General features: G+C 40.1%; 1 protein-coding gene across 1 annotated transcript in view; it reads right to left on the bottom strand.

The window, feature by feature from the left end:
* The window catches only part of LOC135476620 (ubiquitin-associated and SH3 domain-containing protein B-like), a 37,292-nt gene extending 23,145 nt beyond the window's left edge, over positions 1–14,147 (bottom strand). The window contains exon 1 of the mRNA XM_064756706.1: positions 14,029–14,147. Within this exon, the coding sequence (XP_064612776.1) occupies positions 14,029–14,051 (23 nt within the window). The 5' untranslated portion in view covers positions 14,052–14,147. The remainder of the gene's footprint in view (positions 1–14,028) is intronic.
* Positions 14,148–23,658: the final 9,511 nt, after the last annotated feature.

Genomic DNA, 23,658 nt, shown 5'->3' with positions numbered 1-23,658 from the left:
ATTATGGTGGGCATAGTCTGGGGAAAACCCAGGACCATCTGCAGGTGGCTGGCAGACCTTCCCACGTATGGCCATAGAAGAAGTCAGCATGAGCTGGACTTGAACTCACAGTGGCCATATTGATGGGAAGCTCCCAGGTCATTGCGCTGTGCTGGACTTGTTTTAGTGACATTTAGAAGTAATCACGGAAGTACACTGAACAAGGCATTGGTGGTAAATACCCATAAGCAATGCCTTGTCCAGTGTAAAAACATTTTTGTGCCACAGCACTACGAATTTATCAGCACAGCACAGTCTTTGTTTACACTTATATGAATTTGTTCTAATATTCAGCACCAAGGTTGACCTGATAACCTACATTTTTTTTTCGGACTGGGTTTAAAGATTCAGTGATACTGACAGCTAGAATTCAGCCTTATAGCATCTTTGTTGTTTTTACGAAATGTTAATGCTTCTGAAGTGATTGGGTTGTGAGAATGAGCCACGGACTATGCGAAGCTTTTTATTTTTATTAAAATACTCGAGTAGAAACGATATTGATTTTTATAATACAAATCACTGCAGCTTTATGTCTCTCAATAGAACAGCCATCCATTACAGTATTTGAAGCTTGATGTACATCCCCATCCAATGCTGAAGTCAAATCAGTCAGGGATGAAGTGACCTACTTTCTGTTTTTGATTCCCAGAATTGGGTTGGATGTCACTGCCAAGGTGACCTAGTTTTTCTGCAGCAACCTGTGAGACCATGAATTTTAATGAATTCCTTGAGGTAATGATGTCAGTGATGAGAGGGACAGTGTATGTGTGTGTGTGTGGTGAGGCTCACAAGGGGTGGGGTGTGAGAACGTCCGTGGGCGCTACCCTAAGGTAATGATGATGATGGCTAGGAATTCTACTGCTTCTGCTGTGTGTGAGGCTCACAAGGGGTGGGGTGTTTTAAGAACTATTGCACCTTGAGGTAATGATGTCAGTGATGAGAGCTGGGGAATGTGCTGCTGCTGTGAGTAGTGGGGCTCACGAGGGGTGGGGTGTTGTGAGAAATACTGTACTTGATGATGTCTGTGAGTACTGATGTCAGTGATGAAAGCAAGATCAAGTGCTAGCCTCAGTCAGTTTTACCTGGCAACCACTGACAATTAATAACTGACACACAATGATAACTTTGTCACTTCCTGAACAGCTGTATCAATATCTGATAGTGCATTGATAGCCAGTGTCATCTGATAATTAACATAATTGATCACTTCTATTGAGTAGGACAACTTCTGCCTGAACGTTAGCATTTATCAATTCTTGCTAACCCAGTCACAGTTTTATCTCTATTATCTCTGGGATCTCTTTTTCAGATTACCCAAACATCATGCTTAACAAATGGTTACTATACAGTATCTGAGGCAACAAACTTGATCATAAAGTACCTGGTGCCAGTTTCTTTTATCATCAGATACACTTTCAACCATCATGCAGAGCTCTGCCTCTTTCTGAATCCACAGCATTTTGTTTTTTCAACTTTAAAATTTATTTCTTGCTTATTTGACTGTTTAACGCCATACTCAAAAAACACTGTATATGGCGGCAGAAAACAGAGCGCCTTTGACAAACCACCGGTCTTTGGCAAGTCACTGATGAACTTTCTCACATTTGATATACAGATATACACACCATATTGGTAGAAGATAAGTGGTTTTCACAATGAACATTGGACTGCAAGTGCAAATGGCCCCACAAACGTCTGCTGACTACATACTGTCAACATGACCCACAAGTATCGTCGACTGCATACTGTCAACATGACCCACAAGTATCGTCGACTGCATACTGTCAACATGACCCACAAGTATCGTCGACTGCATACTGTCAACATGGCCCCATGAGAGTCGTTGACCACATACGGTCAACATGGCCCCACAAGTGATGTTGACCACGTATTGTCAACATGACCTCAGATGTGACTTTCAAACTCCCATGGAAACATGTGCCCAGAGCTATTTTCATTTATTTTTTGATGCTGCACAAAATCAATTAAATTTTGATAAAACACAGCGGTCAAATCTCGGTGCTATGTGACATTACATCGCTATCGATATTTTAAACAGTTCATTCATTCAGAGCAACCAAACGACTATAACACTGAGAAGTGTCTTAAAACTGCTGTAGCCACAGAACCTTTCACTCAGTGCATTCATCCATTACACAGACAAACACACAAAATGTAATCAGCAAGGTCCAGCTGCTTCTGCTCTGATAACACAGTCTGAGGAGGCCTTCCGGATTTTAGCTCAGTGTTTTAACATCAAGGAGATATTAACTCATACAAGATCCACACATTTTTTTTTTCTCTAAGGCGCTTGGATCTCACAGACAGTAATAGCTTCAAAGAACCCTTAAATGATGCTTCACTGAAACAACAATTGATGTGATGAAGGGAAATATGGATGAGTCATACTAACCAGAGCCAAACTCAGCAAATAATTTAATTATAACATTTATTTATTTGATTGGTGTTTTACGCCATACTCAAGCATATTTCAGTTATATCATGGCGACCAGCATTATGGTGGGAGGAAACCGGGTAGAGCCCGGGGGAAACCCACAACCATCCGCAGGTTGCTAACAGACCTCAATTACAATAAGATCACACCTTGGACTTACAGTAGACCAATATCTACATGAAATTAACATGTACAACTATGAATTCATTCTTTAGTATGTTTTATAGTTGATTTGTGTTCAACAAAATATACAATGAAGCCAGATTATCCTGAGAAAACTTTTGGTGAGTTACTGACAAAAAATGCCACAACAGAGTAATTCAGCCATGTTGATGGAAGGCCTTTATAGACGTGATCTTCAACACATTTATGAACAATTACAGAAATGGCTCTGAACACTCACACTGTCAACCCCTTGTTGTATGCAAGCAGGACCCTAGGGCAACGGTAAGGTGAGGGACATGGGAACTTCCACATCAGGCTGCATCAGGCACGTGGAGTGACAATCCTAACCAGTAATACCAGCTAATAATAATAAAGGCTCGACTAGATCCTGAAAGCTGTGAGATTCCAGACTTCCGCAGATGTGGTTTGAGCACTTTTTGGATCAATGAATATATATATATATATATATATATATATATATATATATATATATATATATATATATGAACCATGTGAACAGGACATAATACGCACAATAAGACATCCATATGTTGTGAGTGACTGATAACTTTATGTGTATATAAACCCATCATATAAGTGGAAGGCAAATGATCTCTATAGTGAACTTCATGCAAGACCAAGCAAAATGGAGACAGAGGGCAAAGGTGAAAATTTCCTGTCTAAGGCTATGATTTAATCCATATTTGGGTTGACCTATTAAATGATTAAGGCAAGCAGCCTGACCACACTGACATGTCCCCGTCCTGTTATGAAAATATAGCCTACTCAGAGCTGCATAGAACCGCACCCATGTATGTCTTCATTCCACGTTTACATTCCTTTAATCCTGGGCAGCCTATAGAAAATGCTGTGTTATTATTTGAATCACTGAATGAGAGAACAGTTGTGTACACAAGCCACTGCTTTTTGTTGCAAAACTGGTTGAAGGTTCGCTGATATAATAATTATCACCGGAAAGCTACATATACAACATGCCTCCAGGGGGACCAACCCAATATCAATGATAATCAGAAACAGTCCCTATACCATTATGATTTATGAAGATTGGCAAGATTTGGGGATTTTTTTCATTACAAAATCGATGTTAAATGATGAGAATGATCTGCAGCTGAAGGCCTTTGAGAGTGATGATAGATCATAATATGCCTAAATTTCATGGCCAGTTCCCAAATACCACCAAATGATATCGATGCTCTACAATAACGTGTAGTATACTTCAGAGCGTTTAGGGTAGTGGCTTTCTCTGCCGCAGATGCCAGCTGTATCATGTGAGCACAAATCGGCTGTTTTTTGCCCTCATAGTTGCACCAGTTCTTCCCATTATCCAGGCGAGAATTATAGCTGAACTCTTCAGCTGAGGTTAAGAGCGTGACCATAAAGTTGAAGGGGAGGTTATACATAGACTTATTATTACCACAAACTGCCTAAACATTCCTGCCTCCATGTTACTACTAATACCCGCTGTACCTTCACTGGGCAAAACCCAGCCCTCCAAAAAGGGCCCTACTCTTCATAAAGCAGCTGTATGCCAGAGAGTTTCAGCAAGAAGTGGTTCAATGCTGCACAAATTCAATCAAATGTTTGTTATTATTTTAAAACAGCTTACAATATTACCTTTCACAAAATATATCAGTATCGTCTGTGCACATGTTACTGTTCCAAATGGGTAATACAGCTTTTTTAATTTTAACACCAAAAACAGTACAAACAGTACAAGTTTATGAATTTAACAGAAACTAAAGCTGTATGGAGATCATTTCAGTTATACTCTTGGTGTATAGAGAACATCTGAATTAATTTGTGAATATGCATTCTTGGTCAAAAATCTAGTGTATAGCCTCTTTGTACAGTTTTTCTGACAGAATCTTACTACATTTTATCTGGACATTACTTTGTTTGTACAAACCAACATCTTTATTAGTATAAGTGTAAAAAAAAGAAAAGAAAAATATTTTTTTTCTATAGTCAGGTTACAACCAACAAATAATGTTTTAAAGATGTCCTGATCAGACAATGGCCTGCCAAGGTGCTGGCTGTAACTAAACGTATGTAATCTCCAGGGAATTATACCTACGTTAAGCCTAACCACTCATATTCCCCCAGGCATGCCATCACATCTTTAGTAATACTTATTGCAGTGACATTAACCTGTGATGATGTAACACTTATTGCAGTGACATTAACCTGTGATGATGTAACACTTATTGCAGTGACATTAACCTGTGATGATGTAACACTTATTGCAGTGACATTAACCTGTGATGATGTAACACTTATTGCAGTGACATTAACCTGTGATGATGTAACACTTATTGCAGTGACATTAACCTGTGATGATGTAATACTTATTACAGTGACATTAACCTGTGATGATGTAACACTTATTGCAGTGACATTAACCTGTGATGATGTAACACTTATTACAGTGACATTAACCTGTGATGATGTAATACTTATTACAGTGACATTAACCTGTGATGATGTAACACTTATTACAGTGACATTAACCTGTGATGATGTAATACTTATTGCAATGACATTAACCTGTAACGGGTGATAATAATGAGAATAACTATTATCTTCCTGTAGAGATTTTGTTTGTGGCTAACTTCTTGTTTATAAACCATGAAATAATCAACAGAAAAACCAGGTCAACAAGGCAAACTAACAAAGACACTTAACTCACCAAACCCGGATGCTTTCTTCCACTCACACTTACTTCGTTTTGCTCAAGTATATAATCAGCATATAATCATTTTACACTGATTCTCATCAGCCTCAGGTTAATGAGGTCTGCTACCAAACAACTGGTACATTTATCCTACTTACTGATCACTTGTAGTGGCCACACTGATTAATACCTTATAGTTCATTAATGTCTCAAAAGTTTACGAAAGTCAATTTCTGGTCTAGTTTATGGTTAGAAACTTAATGTGAAAGAATATCTGAAAAGTAAGTAAGCACAGGTGGAAAGGCCATTGAAAACTATACTGGTATTCCAATTATGAGCCAACACTACAAAATTAATAAATGGAACAAAACGAAGTCTGCCCTCTTATTTTGTCTGATCTTCATATTTTAAACTCTTTTTCATGTTTTTCAAGGCGTTCTGATCATGTAAATGTCTTTAACAGGAAAGAAGACATTATTTTCATTTCCATATTCTCCTCTGATGTATGAAAAAGTGTAAAACCAACAATTTAAATCAGTGTAGCCTAATTCATAAAAAATGTATCCCAAAGACCATATTTATTTATTTATTTATTTGATTGGTGTTTTACGCCATACTCAAGAATATTTCACTTATACGACGGCAGCCAGCGTTGTGGTGGGAGGAAACCGGGCAGAGCCGGGGGTAAACCCACCACCATCCACAGGTTAACACCACATTTATAATGTTAGACTACATGCAAATCTAGTTATTTCTTATGCAGGTAATTATGCTAGTGAACACTACAGGTATATAATCCATTAAGGTGAAAAGAAAAATTGCAAAAACTCAGTTTCCAGTCATTTGGCAACCATTATCTATATGGTCTATAGATCCCCACACAACTTTCAGGTACAGAGCAGCATTTTTTTTTTTAATGAATAAAGGTAGTTTGAATATGGTATTTAATGGTCTTTGCACTGATGATTGCTTATTTTGGGGGCTACAAAGTAGCAGAATATGCGGTTTACAGCATTTTCCACCCTACCAGATAATGAATAATAGAGTTCTTAAAGGTCATTCTGGAACTGTACAGCCCTGAGTGACAACCTGGCTCCATACCCTGCCAATATACACGTACACCAACTATCCTCTGTCCCTACAGCTCACATGATGAAAGAATGTAGCTCTAACTGGGTTTGTCTGTGAGATGACATACCCAAATCTAGAAAAAATGAGCAAGTAAGGAACTGTATAGGCATTCATGACCCTCCTGCCACAACTCCACTCCCTCATTCTGCCAAGTTTCTCAAAGCAAATAAACCGTGTTCATAGTGAGGCAGGAAAAAAATCCTGAATATGGTGTTCAAACCATATTCAGGAGATAAATACACAGACACATAAACAAGTAAATACGTCAGTACATAAATCAATAAATATGATTTTTACAGGGTACAGTGAACATACTTAAAGCGCTGCCTCACTGGAATGCCATGCTGAAGGCACCAGACATGGCACTTATCACAGGACACAGGTCATACAATGTAATACATTTGACGACTGTACATGTAAATCAATTAAACAGGTTTCATTTTTAGATGAATATCATTAAATATGTAAAGGCTTGATTGATCATTGCTATGTTTACCTTGTGCTATGAATTATACAGTAACAGTGTGCAGCCAGACGTATACACAGCCACATAAACAAGTCAATATGTCAGTACATAAATCAATAAATATGATTTTTACTGGGTACAGTGAACATGCTTAAAGACATGCCTCACTGGAATGCCATGCTGCAGGCATCAGACAGGGCACATATCATCAAAACATACCCTAAATACTGAAAAGAGGATCCACAATGCACTCCTGGATCTCTGCAGGTATCATGCACCTGGATCTCTGCACGTATCATGTACCTGGATATCTGCTCATATCATGCACCTGGATATCTGCTCATATCATGCACCTGGATCTCTGCACGTATCATGCACCTGGATCTCTGCACGTATCATGCACCTGGATATCTGCTCATATCATGCACCTGGATATCTGCACGTATCATGCACCTGGATATCTGCTCATATCATGCACCTGGATCTCTGCACGTATCATGCACCTGGATCTCTGCATATATCATGCACCTGGATCTCTGCACGTATCATGCACCTGGATCTCTGCTCATATCATGCACCTGGATCTCTGCACGTATCAGGCACCTCGATCCCTGCACGTATCATGCACCTGGAGATCTGCTCATATCATGCACCTGGATATCTGCTCATATCATGCACCTGGATATCTGCTCATATCATGCACCTGGATCTCTGCACGTATCATGCACCTGGATATCTGCTCATATCATACACCTGGATCTCTGCAGGGATCATGCACCTGGATCCATGCACGTATCATGCACCTGGATATCTGCTCACATCATGCACCTGGATATCTGCTCACATCATGCACCTGGATCTCTGCACGTATCATGCACCTGGATCTCTGCACGTATCATGCACCTGGATCTCTGCACATATCATGCACCTGGATATCTGCACGTATCATGCACCTGGATATCTGCTCATATCATGCACCTGGATATCTGCTCATATCATGCACCTGGATATCTGCTCACATCATGCACCTGGATATCTGCTCATATCATGCACCTGGATCTCTGCACGTATCATGCACCTGGATCTCTGCACGTATCATGCACCTGGATCTCTGCACATATCATGCCTATAGCACAAAATACCAGATCAAGATATCAGAAGGCTTTTGCCTTTATGATAGCCATCTTGATAAGATTTTCCAAATGGTTTTGCTTGTACGAATTTCCAAATCATTTAATCCGTACCGACTGAATTCTGTTTATTTGTAGGCCATAAATTCATATAGAAGAATTGTTTTACAACACTACAGAATGAGAGAAATCCATGAAAACAGATAAGTAATGTTGTTAATTTCATTGCATAAAAAACAGCTATCTTTGCATCTGCATCTGACCAATTAAATAAAGGATCATGCAATTAAAATTTGACATTACTGTACACACATGTATGACAAAACTCTTCATAGGGGCTCCTTACATGGTGGATATATACCATGTCATAATCTAAGTGAAGGTAGCAGAGCTGATCATCCTTTAGGGCCACAGGCCCACCAGTGAAGTACAAAGATTACTTAACATGTCTGATCAACTTCTCAAAATGGTTGAAGATTGAAATGTGCATGTGTGAGAATACCTGGAAAACATGAGCAAGTATACTAGTATATGCATGTATTTGCATGACAAGGAAAGTAACAGTGAAATGAGCTAACTATGTGTAAGTGACATTTCATGTAAACCATAAGACAGGTCACCGAAGGATCTCACAAGGAGTGCACAAAAGAAGTGCAACAAAGATGTGCACTTAAACTGACATAGGTCTATGATGTAGTCTGAAAATAGCTTACACAGCTAGGACAGCAGTTTATATCTTTCGACATGTCTGCATTAAAGAAGGAAGTTTGGTAGAATTGAAGCCGACTCAGTTTGGCAGGGAGACAATAAAACTGTTTTCATGCTGATCATGGTTAACAAACTTGTAATGGCCAGGTGTGAAGACATTAAATGTAGCTCGTTACCATAGAAACAGACTGTTTGTTAATGTTACCACGGAAATAGACTGGAAAAAAAACTGTAACTGTGCATCTTGTATACATGTATTTGTACATTTACTGTAAGGAGCAGAAATGAAAAAAGTTTACTGTTATAAAACGTTTTTTTATACACTAACAGTTTCATCTCTTGAACAATATTGCATTCAGAGAATATCGATAGCTCACCTGACTGAACAGTTTGTAAAATGGCATAATGCTCAAGCCATGTGAAATATTGACCTCTATACCCTCCCCCCTCCCCCCCCCCCCCCCCCCCCCCAATGTAGAATAATTGACACTGTCATACAGAGATATTCTCTAATTACATAGTTTTAGGATGTTGTCATTAAATCAGGGAGAAAGACCAAACTATGAGTGTTAACTATGACAACTATGACTGTTAAATTATGCATAAGGATTGCAAAGCAGTGACTTCATATGCTATGGTGGTGAAAACCACCGTGAGCAGTTTGATGTGCTAATCACGAACTGCATGTGGCAACCCATGTACTATGGGAGGCAATTGCAACCCTTGAAGAGCTGAGCAAAATGTTGAGCTATGAAGTAAAAGAACTTCCTTGGTCTTCGATATGCACATCGCTACCAGTGATTGGCTATCTGTGTACTATGGGTTACCACCACAACCCTATGACTGGCCAAAAACTAACCAAACTGGACACCGACACAAACATCATCTGATCCTCCTCTCACAATACCTCTTCTCACTTCGTTAGGTGAGCTAATAAACATAATAAATAAATTGAATATTGATCATGCATTGGTGTAACAATTGAACGCCATATAAATATAGAGGACTGCATGGTGATAAGGTTTTCTGAAGACTAAAGGTCAGAAAGAAAAAACCCTTACTGATACCTACAATGGTCACAGGTCATACAATGTAATACATTTGACGACTGTACATATAAATCAATTAAACAGGTTCCATTTTTAGATGAATATCATTAAATATGTAAAGGCTTGATTGATCATTGCTATGTTTACCATGTGCTATGAATTATACAATAACAGTATGCAGCCAGACGTAGAGCACCCATTTTACAAGTACGCATTTCTCTTGGCATGCAGAAGTACATATGTACCTATCCTGCCACCAAACCAATTCCTGCCTGTCATGCCTGTTGAAAACTATGGCTGAAAAGTTGTGCACAGACTATAAGCCCATCCTCCCAAAAGCCATGCACAGACTATAATGCCCATCCTGCCAAAAGCTGGGCACAGACTATTTGCCCATACTGCTAAAAGCTGTGCACAGACTATAAGCCCATCCTGCCAAAAGCTGGGCACAGACTATATGCTGATCCTGCCAAAAGCTGTGCACAGACTATATGCCCATCCTGCCAAAAGCTGTGCACAGACTATACGCCCATCCTGCCAAAAGCTGGGCACATACTATATGCTGATCCTGCCAAAAGCTGTGCACATACTATATGCCCATCATGCTAAAAGCTGTGCACAGACTATCACCCATCCTGCCAAAAGCTGCACACAGACTATACGCCCATCCTGCCAAAAGCTGGGCACAGACTATATGCCCATCCTGATCCTGTCGTGGGTTTCCTCTGGGCTGTGCCCGGTTTCCACCCACCATAATGCTGGCCGCCGTCGTATAAGTGAAATATTCTTGAGTACGGCGTAAAACACCAAATAAATAAATAAATATTCACATGTTTGCAAGGTGTTTATTCAAGCATATTCTGAGGGCTTTACTCTGTTTTGACTGATAAAATTATCAGTTTTAGACACTGGCCAATACAACCAATGTAGTTTTAATTGTCTCCAAAATCAAATGAAATAAACTGAATTGAAAGTTGCTCTTTCATATGCCAAAAAGGTTGCAGAATAATTTATTTTTTTTGATTCATGTTATATACTATACTCAAGAATATTTCACTTATATGGCATACAACATTGTGATGGGAGGGAACCAGGTAGAGCCCACAAAGAGACCCATGACTATCCGCAGGTTGCTGGGAGATCTTCCCTCGTATGGCGGAATTAGGGTAAGTCTCTTTTGTCACTGTTCATCAACTCAAACTGTATGCTCAATGCTTTATATTGTGGGTAAATTGTATCTCTACCCTGCCACAAGCCGGGAACGAACTACAGTACATGCTGCCACAAGCCGGGAACGAACTACAGTACATGCTGCCACAAGTCGGGAACGAACTACAGCACATCCTGCCACAAGCCTGGAACGAACTACAGTACATCCTGCCACAAGCTGGGAATGAACTACAGTACATATAGCCACAAGCTGGGAATGAACTATAGTACATATAGCCACAAGCTGGGAACGAACTACAGTACATATAGCCACAAGCTGGGAATGAACTACAGTACAGATATATTCCCATCCTGCTATAGGCTCTAGGCAAACTGTACATTCATCCTACCTATAAAAGACCTCAAAAACTACATGCCCATCCTTCCACGAGATCTGAAACAATGTCAAAAAAGCCCATCAATCTGCCACAAGATATAAGGCATGCATTATTGTGTTATAATAACAAAATATATTCCAACAGAATGTCTCACCACAGAATTTCTGACGAAATTAACAAAATATTTTTTTGAGTGTTGTAGTTTACATCTGACGCAGTAATCCACTGCCCTTAACCAGACACGTGACAAATGCCAATAAATATGAACACAGATGTTAAAATGTACAGAAAATATAGGCCTAAATATCTTTGAACAGAAGAGTTTACAACTGCATTAAAAGATAAAGCAGTTCACAAAGCAAACAAAATGAAGAACTGAAAGCAGGGTGTAGTTAACACCAGATAACAGCCACAGGGATTTTCTGTCTGCAGCCTGCACCAACAATACCTATAGCTATTACGTCAACGAAAGACAAGACTACGATTGAGTCCAGCGATTCCAGTGCAACTGAGAAAAATACAATAACACAGTGCTCCACTGTCCTCACTTGACCGTAACATTTGAGGGCCGAGAGGCGGGGGTACTCTAGGATCAGATTCCATCACACAGTACAGCCAGGTTTATTCATTGAGGGGAATCCGGTGTGTGAGGTCACCCTATGGAGCCTCACTCGCTGTGACAGCTGATGATGTTGGGATTACTGGGTGAATCTCCTAACAACAATGTAACAGTTGTCAGCTGACCTGCTAGGGACAGTAACTCCTTATTATTCACACATCGCAACCTTCATCATTTACAGCACGGAAAAGAATGTCGAAGCAAAAAGACGGACAACATGGTGGACTAGTATTTCAACTCCAGACAATACATCTCTCCATGAATACATCCACTGATCAACAAATAAAGCCAAAAGGCAGAAAGTCAAACAATGTGAAAATATATCGGACTTTAATACATCATTCGCTGATGCCTCATTGGCTCAGAGGGCTAAACCATGATCTCTGCGACCATGACATCAGTAACACAGAAATAACCTTTCTACCATTTCTACACCCAACAATTTAATTTGATTTTCTCTCATAAAATTGTCCTAATTTATTCTTAATTTCAAAAATATATATATTTTAATTGAATAAGTTTATTCTAGCATGCATCATGGAAACAGACAAATGAAGGACTGCTATGATTTGACATTGGTTGATAATCTTCCAGTTTTTTTTTTTTGGTTTTTTTTAAACATTTTTTATTAACAGACAGGGAAACTGGCCTGCACACAGGTATACTGGTTGATACATTCAGTTTCCCATTTGTATTTAAGATTTGAGATAACATGGGTTTAATAACTTTGTAAAAGGGATATGATCGCTGGTGCATAACGATAATGAGGAATATACTGTTACCAGTACAAATTATATTCCACATTTTCTTTGAACACTGCTGTGAAGTCGGTACGCAATATATGGTCACACAACAAGCTGATAAACCACATCTTATCAAAATGTAGTGAGTCCACCTGATGAAATTTACTTCCTGGTTCAGCTGAGAACTTCACTGATTCGCTAAAGTATGATGTTGAACTATCACTTCACCATTTATGGGATTTTTGCTTCAATAAAATGAATATATACCCATTCATTTTAACACTGTCTGCAAATGAAAACTACAACCAATATACAATGAATTCTGAACACTTTATTGGTTTGTTTACACATTTAATGATGAATTAGACTTTGTTGATGGGTCCCAGCCATTAGGTCACGTTCTTCCACTGGTGCACAGTTATTTCGGACAGCTACATTTTCTAAACATGGGTCTTTTTTTCCTTCTACCAGACATGAAAAAGGTATCTAAAGTTGTTCACAGTGGAAAAGGTGAAACATGTGAATTCAATCTCCTGAAACACTGCACAGATTTTCACATTATGTTACGCCAAACTGCATAAAAAAGCCCAACAAAGAACTGTATCTTGAAAAATGTAAACACATGCAAATGTAAACAAACCCATACACGAATCACTATCAACATTGTACATATACAACCCCTGACAGCTGTTGTCACAGTGATTGACATTACGCTCCGCACACTGTGGCAGTGGCCCGTGTATCAATGATCAGTGGCCCTAAAATCGCGTAATGACTCCCGTTGTGCTTTTCACCACATTGGTTGTTTTCAACGAGCATATGTGTTGTTTACGTGTGTATGTATGAATATTGATTATATTTCCCTGTTGTCACGTGATCTGTTTACATGTATGTCTCTTGTATGCTTCCAATATTTACCTGTTCATGTTACTACAAATGAGGTCAAACAAACATTACAGCTAGTGACTACATTAAGCAAGGGAAACCGTCCTTGTTTAATGTTTTTATCATATCAGCAGACTACATATGGAATTATAGCGACCCACGGGTTGACAGTAGACCTGTATGTATATACGGTGTATGCAATGCTATAGTAGTATCGTGCAGCCTGTGGCGTTGAGTCCGCGCTGACAGGCACAGTGCAGCCGAGTGCAACTCGCGTACACGTACAACAGCCACAGTGCGTAGTAGTACGCGAGCTGTCATTGGGAAAAAACACCACACACCCCTGTTCATTTCTAGCTTGTATACCCATAACTAAACGACAGAATTCGCTCAACTTACGCTCGTGTTTGGTTGAAGCCCATCTGCAGTAAGACGTCGAGGGTGGACTGTCGTCGAGCACGGTGAGACGCCTGAGAGCCTGTCCTCTGGCGGCGAGGCGGTAGAGTTGGGACTGAAGCCATGTTTTCTCCAGGACTATCTGCATTCCCCCTCTCTCAACACAGAAGCCGGTGTGAAATCAGCAGGCGCGCGAGGAGGGTTATCGCCTCGTGACCTCGCAAGGCGTGCTTCACACCATCTGATATAAATGTATGCTGGCATTTAAACGGATATGTATGCCAAAGTGAGTAGGTATATCTTCACATTAAACTTCCGTATTACAAAGAAAAGTGGGCCTTTACGTGCACGATGGCCGGGTATCATTTTTATCCTACTTGTTTGTAATTTTTCCTTTTTCCTCTTATTAAACACGTTAAAATAAACTGATTGCTTTACAGGTCTGTATGGAGATATGGTTATGAATAATGCATAACTCTTATGGAATGTGGCTTATATTTTATTTTTATATTTATTCACACACATGTACTGTTGTGTGTGTATATATATATATATATATATATATATATATATATATATATATATATATATATATATATATATATAGTTAACATTATATATCAATTAACACTGATTATGCGTGTCGTTTATGTAATTATCAGGGATCTGTTCTTTGGTTCACATCTCATTATGTTCCGCTGAGTCATACACTTTACGCAAGCAGAACAGTATCATGTGATGACAAGAATTTCATATACATACCATATATAGGCCTGACTACCTGTGCACATAGTTAATATAGCATATAATAAACATCTCAGAAGCCTCTCACCAATGTGGTCGCTGTGAGTTCCAGCTGATACTGGCTTCCTCTCGGTCGTACGTGGGAAGGTCTTCGGCCACCTGCGGATGGTCGTGGGTTTTCTCCTGGCTCTGCACGGTTCCCTGCCACCATAATACTGGTCGCCGTCGTATAAGTGAAGTATTCTTGAGTACGGCGTAAAACACCAATCAAATTAATAAATAAATATAATAAATATCTCTCCATTAAAAAGCAACAATGTCTATTTAAACATGTTTCGTTCCATGCAGCATTGTGTGTGCGTACATTATTTTGTTTAAAATTCAAAACAAAATACCGCCGTGTCGGAAAAAGCCAAAAAATTCTGAATACATACAAAAATGTTTATATAAAGAGTGTATATGTAAAATATGAAAGTCGAACACTCTCTCGAACGCTCTCTCTCTCTCTCTCTCTCTCTCCTCTCTCTCTCTCTCTCCTCTCTCTCTCTCTCTCTCTCTCTCTCTCTCTCTCTCTCTCTCTCTCTCTCTCTCTCAACACACACACACACACACACACACACACACACAACGTTATCCTAAAGCAAGAAGATGGAATCGCTCGAGATACAGTCGGGATTAGAACGTCACACATACTTATGCGATACCAACGAGATTCCAACGACAATTAATACGTATCGCGGCGTCGATCGTCTAATACACCGGCGTCCTATAACGTTTGAATCTCTCGTCCACTCTCAAGTCTCGTTCAAGTCTCTCTTCCTAGAATATAAGTTGTCAATAACAAAATATGTATCTCAGTTGCGCTTGGATTGAAACTGTTCAAATATTCAACGTGGCAATCTAATTCAACACGAAGAACCACACGTGTGACCTGCCAGCATGTACAAGGAATCTCACAATCAAATGGAATGTCGTGACCGAGCGTTCTGCCAGCAAGTTGAATGGTACATCCGAATTTATCCTGTGTGACGATAGCTAACCATTAAAAGCTTGAAGTTTCACAGTCTTTCTCAAATAGGGATAGACCTATAGTGACTGGTCGGCCCCACGTCAGTATGAATGTATGTGACTCGGTGCAGAACGATGTCTCCAGCATAACGCTCCGCTGAGACCGCACTGTATTTATGCAATCTTAGACTCAAGCTCATGGTCATGCGTGCAATGAGGTCTCAGGTTTGAATCCAGAGTTCGTTTTCAGGGCTTTCAAGTCCACAGCTTTGTCAGATACTTGTATGTAGAAGGTCGGTGGTTTACTAGCAACGTTCTGGTTTTCTCCACCTATAAACCCAAATATCATCCTACAAGTGTGCAATTCCCAATAACAAAAGAAAAAAAAAATCAGCATAAAACGAAAATATTTTTGGCTGTGATTTAATACCAAACTAGCTGCAATTAAAGATTTGATCCTGCTAGCCCACTGGTCAAGGGCTAGCATAAGACTTCCAGAAAAGGCCGTCAGCTTGTGTGGGGTCAGTATTGTCATCAGTTAAGGGCGCATCATGGTATCCATGGTTCTTCTTATGATGAATCGCATAAGGATTGTACACTAGCATAAACGCGATGGTACGACAACACGAAGCTGTGGTACGAACGATGACATATAGCGATGGAACGATGGCACAAAGCGATGGTACATGTAGATGCCACAAAGCGATAGCGCAATGCCACAACGCGATTGTACATATAGACGAAACAAAGCCATGGGATATGTAGATGACACAAAACGATGGTACGATAGCACAAAGCGATGGTACTATGGCAGGAAGTGATGCGTTGAAGAAAAGAAACAGTTGGCCAGTAGCATGGAACGATTGTACTATCACTGGTAATTAGTGATGGGACGGAACAGTGGTATGATGGCATGAAGCGGTTGTCCTGGTGTCATCGGTTCGCGCATGGCATTGTCCCATCATGCCGTCGTCAAACGATACTCCTCGCTGATGGCTTACTATCTTTATTGGTTACAATTTATTGCATAGGACTACTGTGGCATGAAAATATACCGGACTTGTTTTCAGTTCATTTGATTTTGTAGCATCCGACCAAAACTACATCCCATGTGCACCTGTTGACATTTGTTTATATGGTTGAACAGAGGATAAGGCCATTATAACGTTGATTTCGGAATCATGTTAATGAATCTTTCAAACAAATACGCCCGAAATAAACTTATCCTTCAAACTCATCCTTATAAAATGATCGATGAATAATACAAATGAAACGTTTATCCAGCTGCTTTAATATTTAAAAAATACCTTAAATGCCAGATATCTGGTCACAAAATGCCATAAATGCCAGATATCCGGTCACAAAATACCTTAAGTGCCAGATATTTAGTCACAAAATACCTTAAATGGCACATATCTGGTCACATGAACTTTGACTGTTGATATGGCTGGAAATTTACTCGTCTGAATGATGAGACGAATTGATACTTCATTGATCGATTGGTGAGATCGCCATTGGTATTGTATATCAGCCGAACACTGATCAATGAAACAACGGGCGCAAACCCAGCGGTAGGCTTTGGCTTTATTTAAAGGAAAAAAAACCACTAAAAATCGAAGTAGGCATCACAAAATAGACCAATTAAAACCATGCAAAAATATACATGTACTTTAATTATTATTATTATTTTTTTTTTTGATTTTTGATTTTTGTGAAGAGAGTTAAAGGGCGTTGAAACATTTGAATTCTAAGGTGGGCTTTATGGACCCTAATATCAGAGTTTAGAAACTCTGACGTCACAGGAAGTTTTTTCCAACTCTAATAACGACACTGAATGTTGGAATGACTGTTTTACCTATGTGTAAAAGATTACGGAAATGTTCCAAAAATATCCTTCCTTCTGGTGAACATCAGAGGAAAAAAAGGTGATGTGACGTCAGAGTTCCTAGATACTGTCAATATGGCTCATAAACCCATAAATAGTATTCAACATTTGAATTTTACAATGTGAAAAAATAAATAAAAGTATTTTTAAGCTTAGTTGTCTTGGGTTGACAAAGATACCAGTATTAGGATTTCCCGTAGATGAAGAAATAACTGGTAGTTCGGTTACCTGGGTGGATGAACCCTGGGTGTTTGCCTACCAGGATGGACGAACCCTGGGTGTTTGCTTACCAGTATGGACGAACCCTGGGTGTTTTCTTACCTGGATGTATGAAGCACTGGGTGTTTGCTTACCTGGATGGATATGACACTGGTTGTTTGCTTACCTGGCTGTATGAAGCACTGGGTGTTTGCTTAACTGGATGTGTGCACCACCAGCTGTTTGCGTACCAGGAGGGATGAACCCTGGGTGTTTGCTTATCTAAACGGATGAACCCATGGTTTCTTGCTTACCTGGATGGATGAACCACTGGTTGTTTGTTTACCTGGATGGGTGTAACACTGGTTGTTTGCTTAACTGGATGGATATGACACTGGTTGTTTGCTTACCTGGATGGGTGTAACACTGGTTGTTTGCTTATCTGGATGTATGAACCACTGGTTGTTTGCTTCCCTAAATTGATAAACCACCAGTTGTTTGCTTACCCGAGTGGGTGAACCACGGGTTGTTTGCTTACCTGGATGGACGAACCGATGATTGTTTGTTTATCTGGATGTATAAACCACTGGTTGTTTGCTTACCGGAGTGGGTGAACCAAAGGTTGTTTGCTTACCTGGATGGACGAACCGATGGTTGTTTGCTTACCTGGATGGATGCACCGATGGCTGTTTGCCTACGTGGATGGATGAACCGCTGTTGTTTACTTACCGTGGTGGAAGAACCATTGGTTGTTGCTTAACTGGCTGAATGAACAACTGGTTGTTTGATTACGTGAATGAATGAGGTATTGGTTGCTGGTTGTTTACTTTCATAGATGGATGAACCGCTGGCTGTTTGCCTACCTGGATGGATGAACCACCAGTTGTTCGTTCACCAAGAATTACTTAATCAAGCTGAATGGTGAATACGAGACTGATACGGACCTGTCTGGGTAGTTCGTTATTTTATTGCCTGACTGTGATGAGTTTGAGTAATAACTTATAACAGTATCCTTTGGCCGGCCATATATAATATGTATATATCTGTGTATGCTTGGGGTTATAAAGTTGTAGTTAACAATTTTTCATCAGCTGTGTGCACATATACGGTGTCTTTTTGTGTGAGGGCGAGTCCACTGAAGTACCATGCCGAAGACCAGACATGACACCCCCCCCCCCCCCAGTCACATGATAATGACACCAGGGTATAACCAGTCCTGTTTCCTTGATCTAACCTCTCAGTGCTGAGCGCCAAGCGAGACAGCAACAAGTACCACGAAAGTCTTTGGTATGACCTGGGGTTTGATCCCAAGTCTCTCGGCCATGTAGATGATTCATGTTTAAACGGATGGATGAACGGATGGATGAACGGATGGAATGATAAGCTGATCACTGTGTTTACGGACATGGATAAATGTCTGGATACATGACTGCATGACGTGTACAGAAACAGTGGATGGGTAACTGCCCGTTTGAATGACTGACTGATTGTTGACCTCAGCATTTTTCACACATGACGGTGGTCAGTTTTGTGGGAAATTAGGGTGCCCCGGGGGTACACCACCGGTCTGGAAATTTACTGACGACCTACAAACATCATTGACCGTTTATTGTCACCCACGCAGACTCCAACGAGCCGGGAAATCTACAGTAGTTAGGACTTATAGGCACATAAAGACCAAGACACGCCCACACTTTCGACTATTTAAGACAATCTACGACCGAAAAATCGCGGTTAATCATCGTAAGGTTTGGGGAATCTTGATGAGCTTGACGCCATGGAAAGAGAACTCGATGCGGTCGGAGTGTTCGGAGATGTTGCAGGTGGATTTTAGTACATGCACTAAAATCAGTTCTTTATGAATTGCACAGAGTGTCTGCGATTTCATACGAGCACCTGGCTATCGCGTATAAATAAGACTCCTGGAGGAGTGGAAGAGTCACTTTAGGTGTGACAACAAACAATTTCTTGGGATTCAATCGGGGTAAATCGCAGAGCTCGAGGTCGTAGGTAGTCGTAGCACTGGTGTGACTGAGGCTTTATCTCAGCTGCACTGAAAAAATTAATCTGTTAAGTTTAACAGAAGGTCTGTTGTCTGAGTGATGCTAAAATTTAACGGATTAAGGTTTTGAGTGTACTTCATTCTCTGATATCTAATAGACTGGATCGAATCATTTGGCGGTTGTTTACTTGGATGAAACACTCGAGGTTGTATACTATATGCATCGACAATTACGCGAGGCTGACAAACTTGTGGACAGACAGAGAAACAGACAGATAATCAGACAACAAATGGCATCTCCTTTATTAACTCATTCAAGGGTTAGTCATACAGAGATAATCAGCTTGAGTGAACAGAGTTCATCCGGGAGATTTTAATGTTTAAATTGTACTTTAGATAACCGTATACAGTTGTGGTGTAAATCAGTGCCTTTATGAGGACTTGTGTACACCACGCATTGTTCCATCATCATCACCATCGTCATCGCAGTAGTTATCGTCATCATCACCATCAAGTTGACGGAGTGCAGGCCCCCACTTCAAGTCTATCTAGGTGCTATTATAGGTCAGACCTATAAATACTGCATAAACTATTGAAATCTCTGTAAATAACTGGCCTGTCTATTGTCTATGCATCAACATGTTTTGCACTTCAATCAAGATATGTGTTGTAAATGATTCAATGAGATTACCTTTGATTATAAATCTATACATATCAGTTACCGGTACCGCATTTGGGCTCCTGTTGGCCAAGGAGATTAACGCAGGCTTACCTCTATCGGGTGTTCCAGAGAGCTCCCTTGACCAATAAGGAAACTATTGATGGCAGAATAAAATCCGGCAACGTTTTGCTCCGACACGGTTTTATGCCACGGGAGTTAAGACGAAACCTGTTCCACATTCAGTTATTCTTAAAATCACTCATACCACAATTGTCTTTTATCTGTGACATGTAACACCACAGACACCAAGTACAACACCACATCACATCAATATCTTGTACATCTATATATTATTGAAATGCAAAAAAAGAGAGAAACATTAAAAGATAACTATTACTGACTCATCCCAAACTAGGTTTGAAGTAAAACCGATTGCTAGCTCGTCCGATGACCCTTTATTGGTTGTAAAGGTCAAACCTTAGCACCAATCAGAACCTTCGATTTTTTTTGTGCCAAGGAGGGGTGTTTTGCCTTTGTGAGTCATTTCTACGTCGAGATATTTAAGAAGAAAAGTCTTGAGAGCAGTAACCAAATGAAGAAATAAACACTTTCTTTCTTCCTGGCCGTATTTAGGTAGTTCTAGTTCGGCAAGAATCGTGCAGATAACCGTTTTTGTTATGGTTGCAGGAGAAACCAGAAAGCACGAGACGAAATCGGAGAAACCAAGAAACAAAAGCGGAAACCCGTTACATTTTAACCCTATAAGAAGTATGACGGTAATTAGGTCTTGTTTTACAAAAAAATCTTTGATGTGATAGAGAAACCCCCAAAACGGGAGAGGAAACCGCTGGCATATCTACACAATGATTCTGTAAATTTTTGAATTCGCAACCCTACTTCCAAGCTCCACTCTCTCTATTTGTCTCTTTTAGAAAGCGTGGGCGAGCCCTTGGTGAGTATGTTCCAATGATCATGTCTCGGAGGTGTTTACCAAATTAACTTTTTCTTTCCCACACAAGGTGCAAGTACAGGCGTACATATGCAATTCCGTTCACGCCTTGTAGCCCACGCCCCAACTGTCGTCACACATCACTGGTTTATTGATTCCTCCCACAGATTTCTTCTCGTTACCGGTGTATATCTACTTAGGAGAAGGTTTGCCCGTGCCCTGTCCACCATGCTTGCTTTTTATTGTTTTTTCGTTTTTGTTCCTCTCGACTTACGTATACTTCCAAATGCCATCCATTATTGCATGTTTGCTATCAAGTTCTGATCGATTTTGGTTAAAGGTCAAGAGATTTCGCTCTCACCGCCGGGGATGTCGCGCAGATACGGTTGTGGCATATGTTCACGTTACAGGATGCACAAGCCTTTAATTTCAGTAGTAGGTAATTACTCTCGATAAATGTCAGTTTGATTAGCCGGGTCACTGATTGACACATACGGGATCATATAGGTGATCTGATCTTATCTAGATATGTGTATGTATTCTTGTCTATCGCATCACGTCATGCAAGTGTATTTTTCTGCACGCAAAACCAAGCTTTTGTTTTTGTCAGCTTTTGAGTTTACGTCAGGGGTAGCAAGTAATACTTGGAGTATCCTGAAAGCTCTGACCATTTTGAACAGTCGATCTTAATCATGTAGTATATATTAAGCCGCTGTTTTTCAGCCTAATCCATCGCGTTAGGGAGTGTAATTAGCTACTACTTAAGCATTTACGTAAACACTTAGAATAAAACCCTGACGTAAGCTGACAAGATGCTATATTTCACCGGTTACATGTAAACATTTGCTAATTATCACACTGTCGTTGCTGCTTTGTAAATGTTTAATTATATTTTAACTGTATTCAGTCATCTTTAAAACCACTCATGCTCACTACCGTAATTGCCTTTCGCCTGTGACAAGCAACACCCCAAACTGTACACATCGTTTTTTTTGGACATCTCTTAATATTGTAAAAGACAGCCAAAATGCAATAGGAAAAATGTTTAATAAATTTTTTCTGACTCATCGAGAACTAGGTTTGAAGTTTAACCGACTCCTCTTTGGGTGAAGAGATCCAACCTTGGCACCAATTAGAATCGTCGAGAGTTCACTTCACTTACGAAAGTATATAGTAGCAAGGTTGCGATTGGACCCGGTTTGAAGGTATTGGTGCTTCTTCTCGTCAACATAGAGAGCGTCAACTTGATCTGACTTTTCATCGTTCCGAGTCCTCCATTACCCCAACAGCCCTTCATTGTCCCATCTCCCCTTAATACAGATCCATCGCGTTGGTATTACTGGAGAACACAGCGATCGATAGCTCTTTTTGCTCACCACATACATCCATCCATCGATCACGCGCAATAACTGATGGGGGAATCCACCTCTTTTCCCTTGAAGGCTCACCAAAAGCGTGGCTCACACACACACCCTCATCTGCCCACCCACCATATGCACCCCACACCCATCCCCAGTTCAAGGTTTCGAATCCCTGAACCCTACCTGATCAACGGTCGTCTCTTTTAACTCAGAGACGCCATCATTGATCTTTCTACCTTTGATGCCAGTCTGGAACCAGACTTATCAACTGAAGATCTTTGATGTGAACGTAACATCACTCGTGGCTAGTCATCAGATCAATAAACAGAAACATTAACATACACTAACAATTTCTCCTGAAATTGACATCAAACGCCTTGCAAATGTTTCATACAGCTATTTCCTGTTCACGAAAACAGGAATTGTTCAAATTGTATTAATACAAGACGTACATATCTCTTAAACCAGTGCTGCCTTAGATATGGTCTTTGGTGAACTCGTAAACAAATATCTTGTTGACAATCATGGCAAGTAATGTTATTTATATATTTATTTATACATGGTGGGAGGAAAGCAGGAAGAGCCTGGGTGGAAACCCATGACCATCATCAGATTGATAGCAGCCCGGCCAGAGAGGAAGCCAGCATGAGCTGGGCTTGAACTCCTTACAGACTTAGGCATGCGATGCTGCAAATGAAAACATCACACATTTCAATACAGGTAACGTGAAACTATGACATAAACTGACAGACAGTACAGACTGTAATGCCACGATGACAGACGTTAACAAATACTTTCAACAGTTTCTCTGCCAATGAGAAAAAT

The sequence above is a fragment of the Liolophura sinensis genome, chromosome 10 (assembly GCF_032854445.1).
Source record: "Liolophura sinensis isolate JHLJ2023 chromosome 10, CUHK_Ljap_v2, whole genome shotgun sequence".
NCBI lineage: Eukaryota > Metazoa > Mollusca > Polyplacophora > Chitonida > Chitonidae > Liolophura > Liolophura sinensis.
Note: the sequence above shows the minus strand (reverse complement) of the source record. Positions and strands in the feature narration are given on the sequence as shown.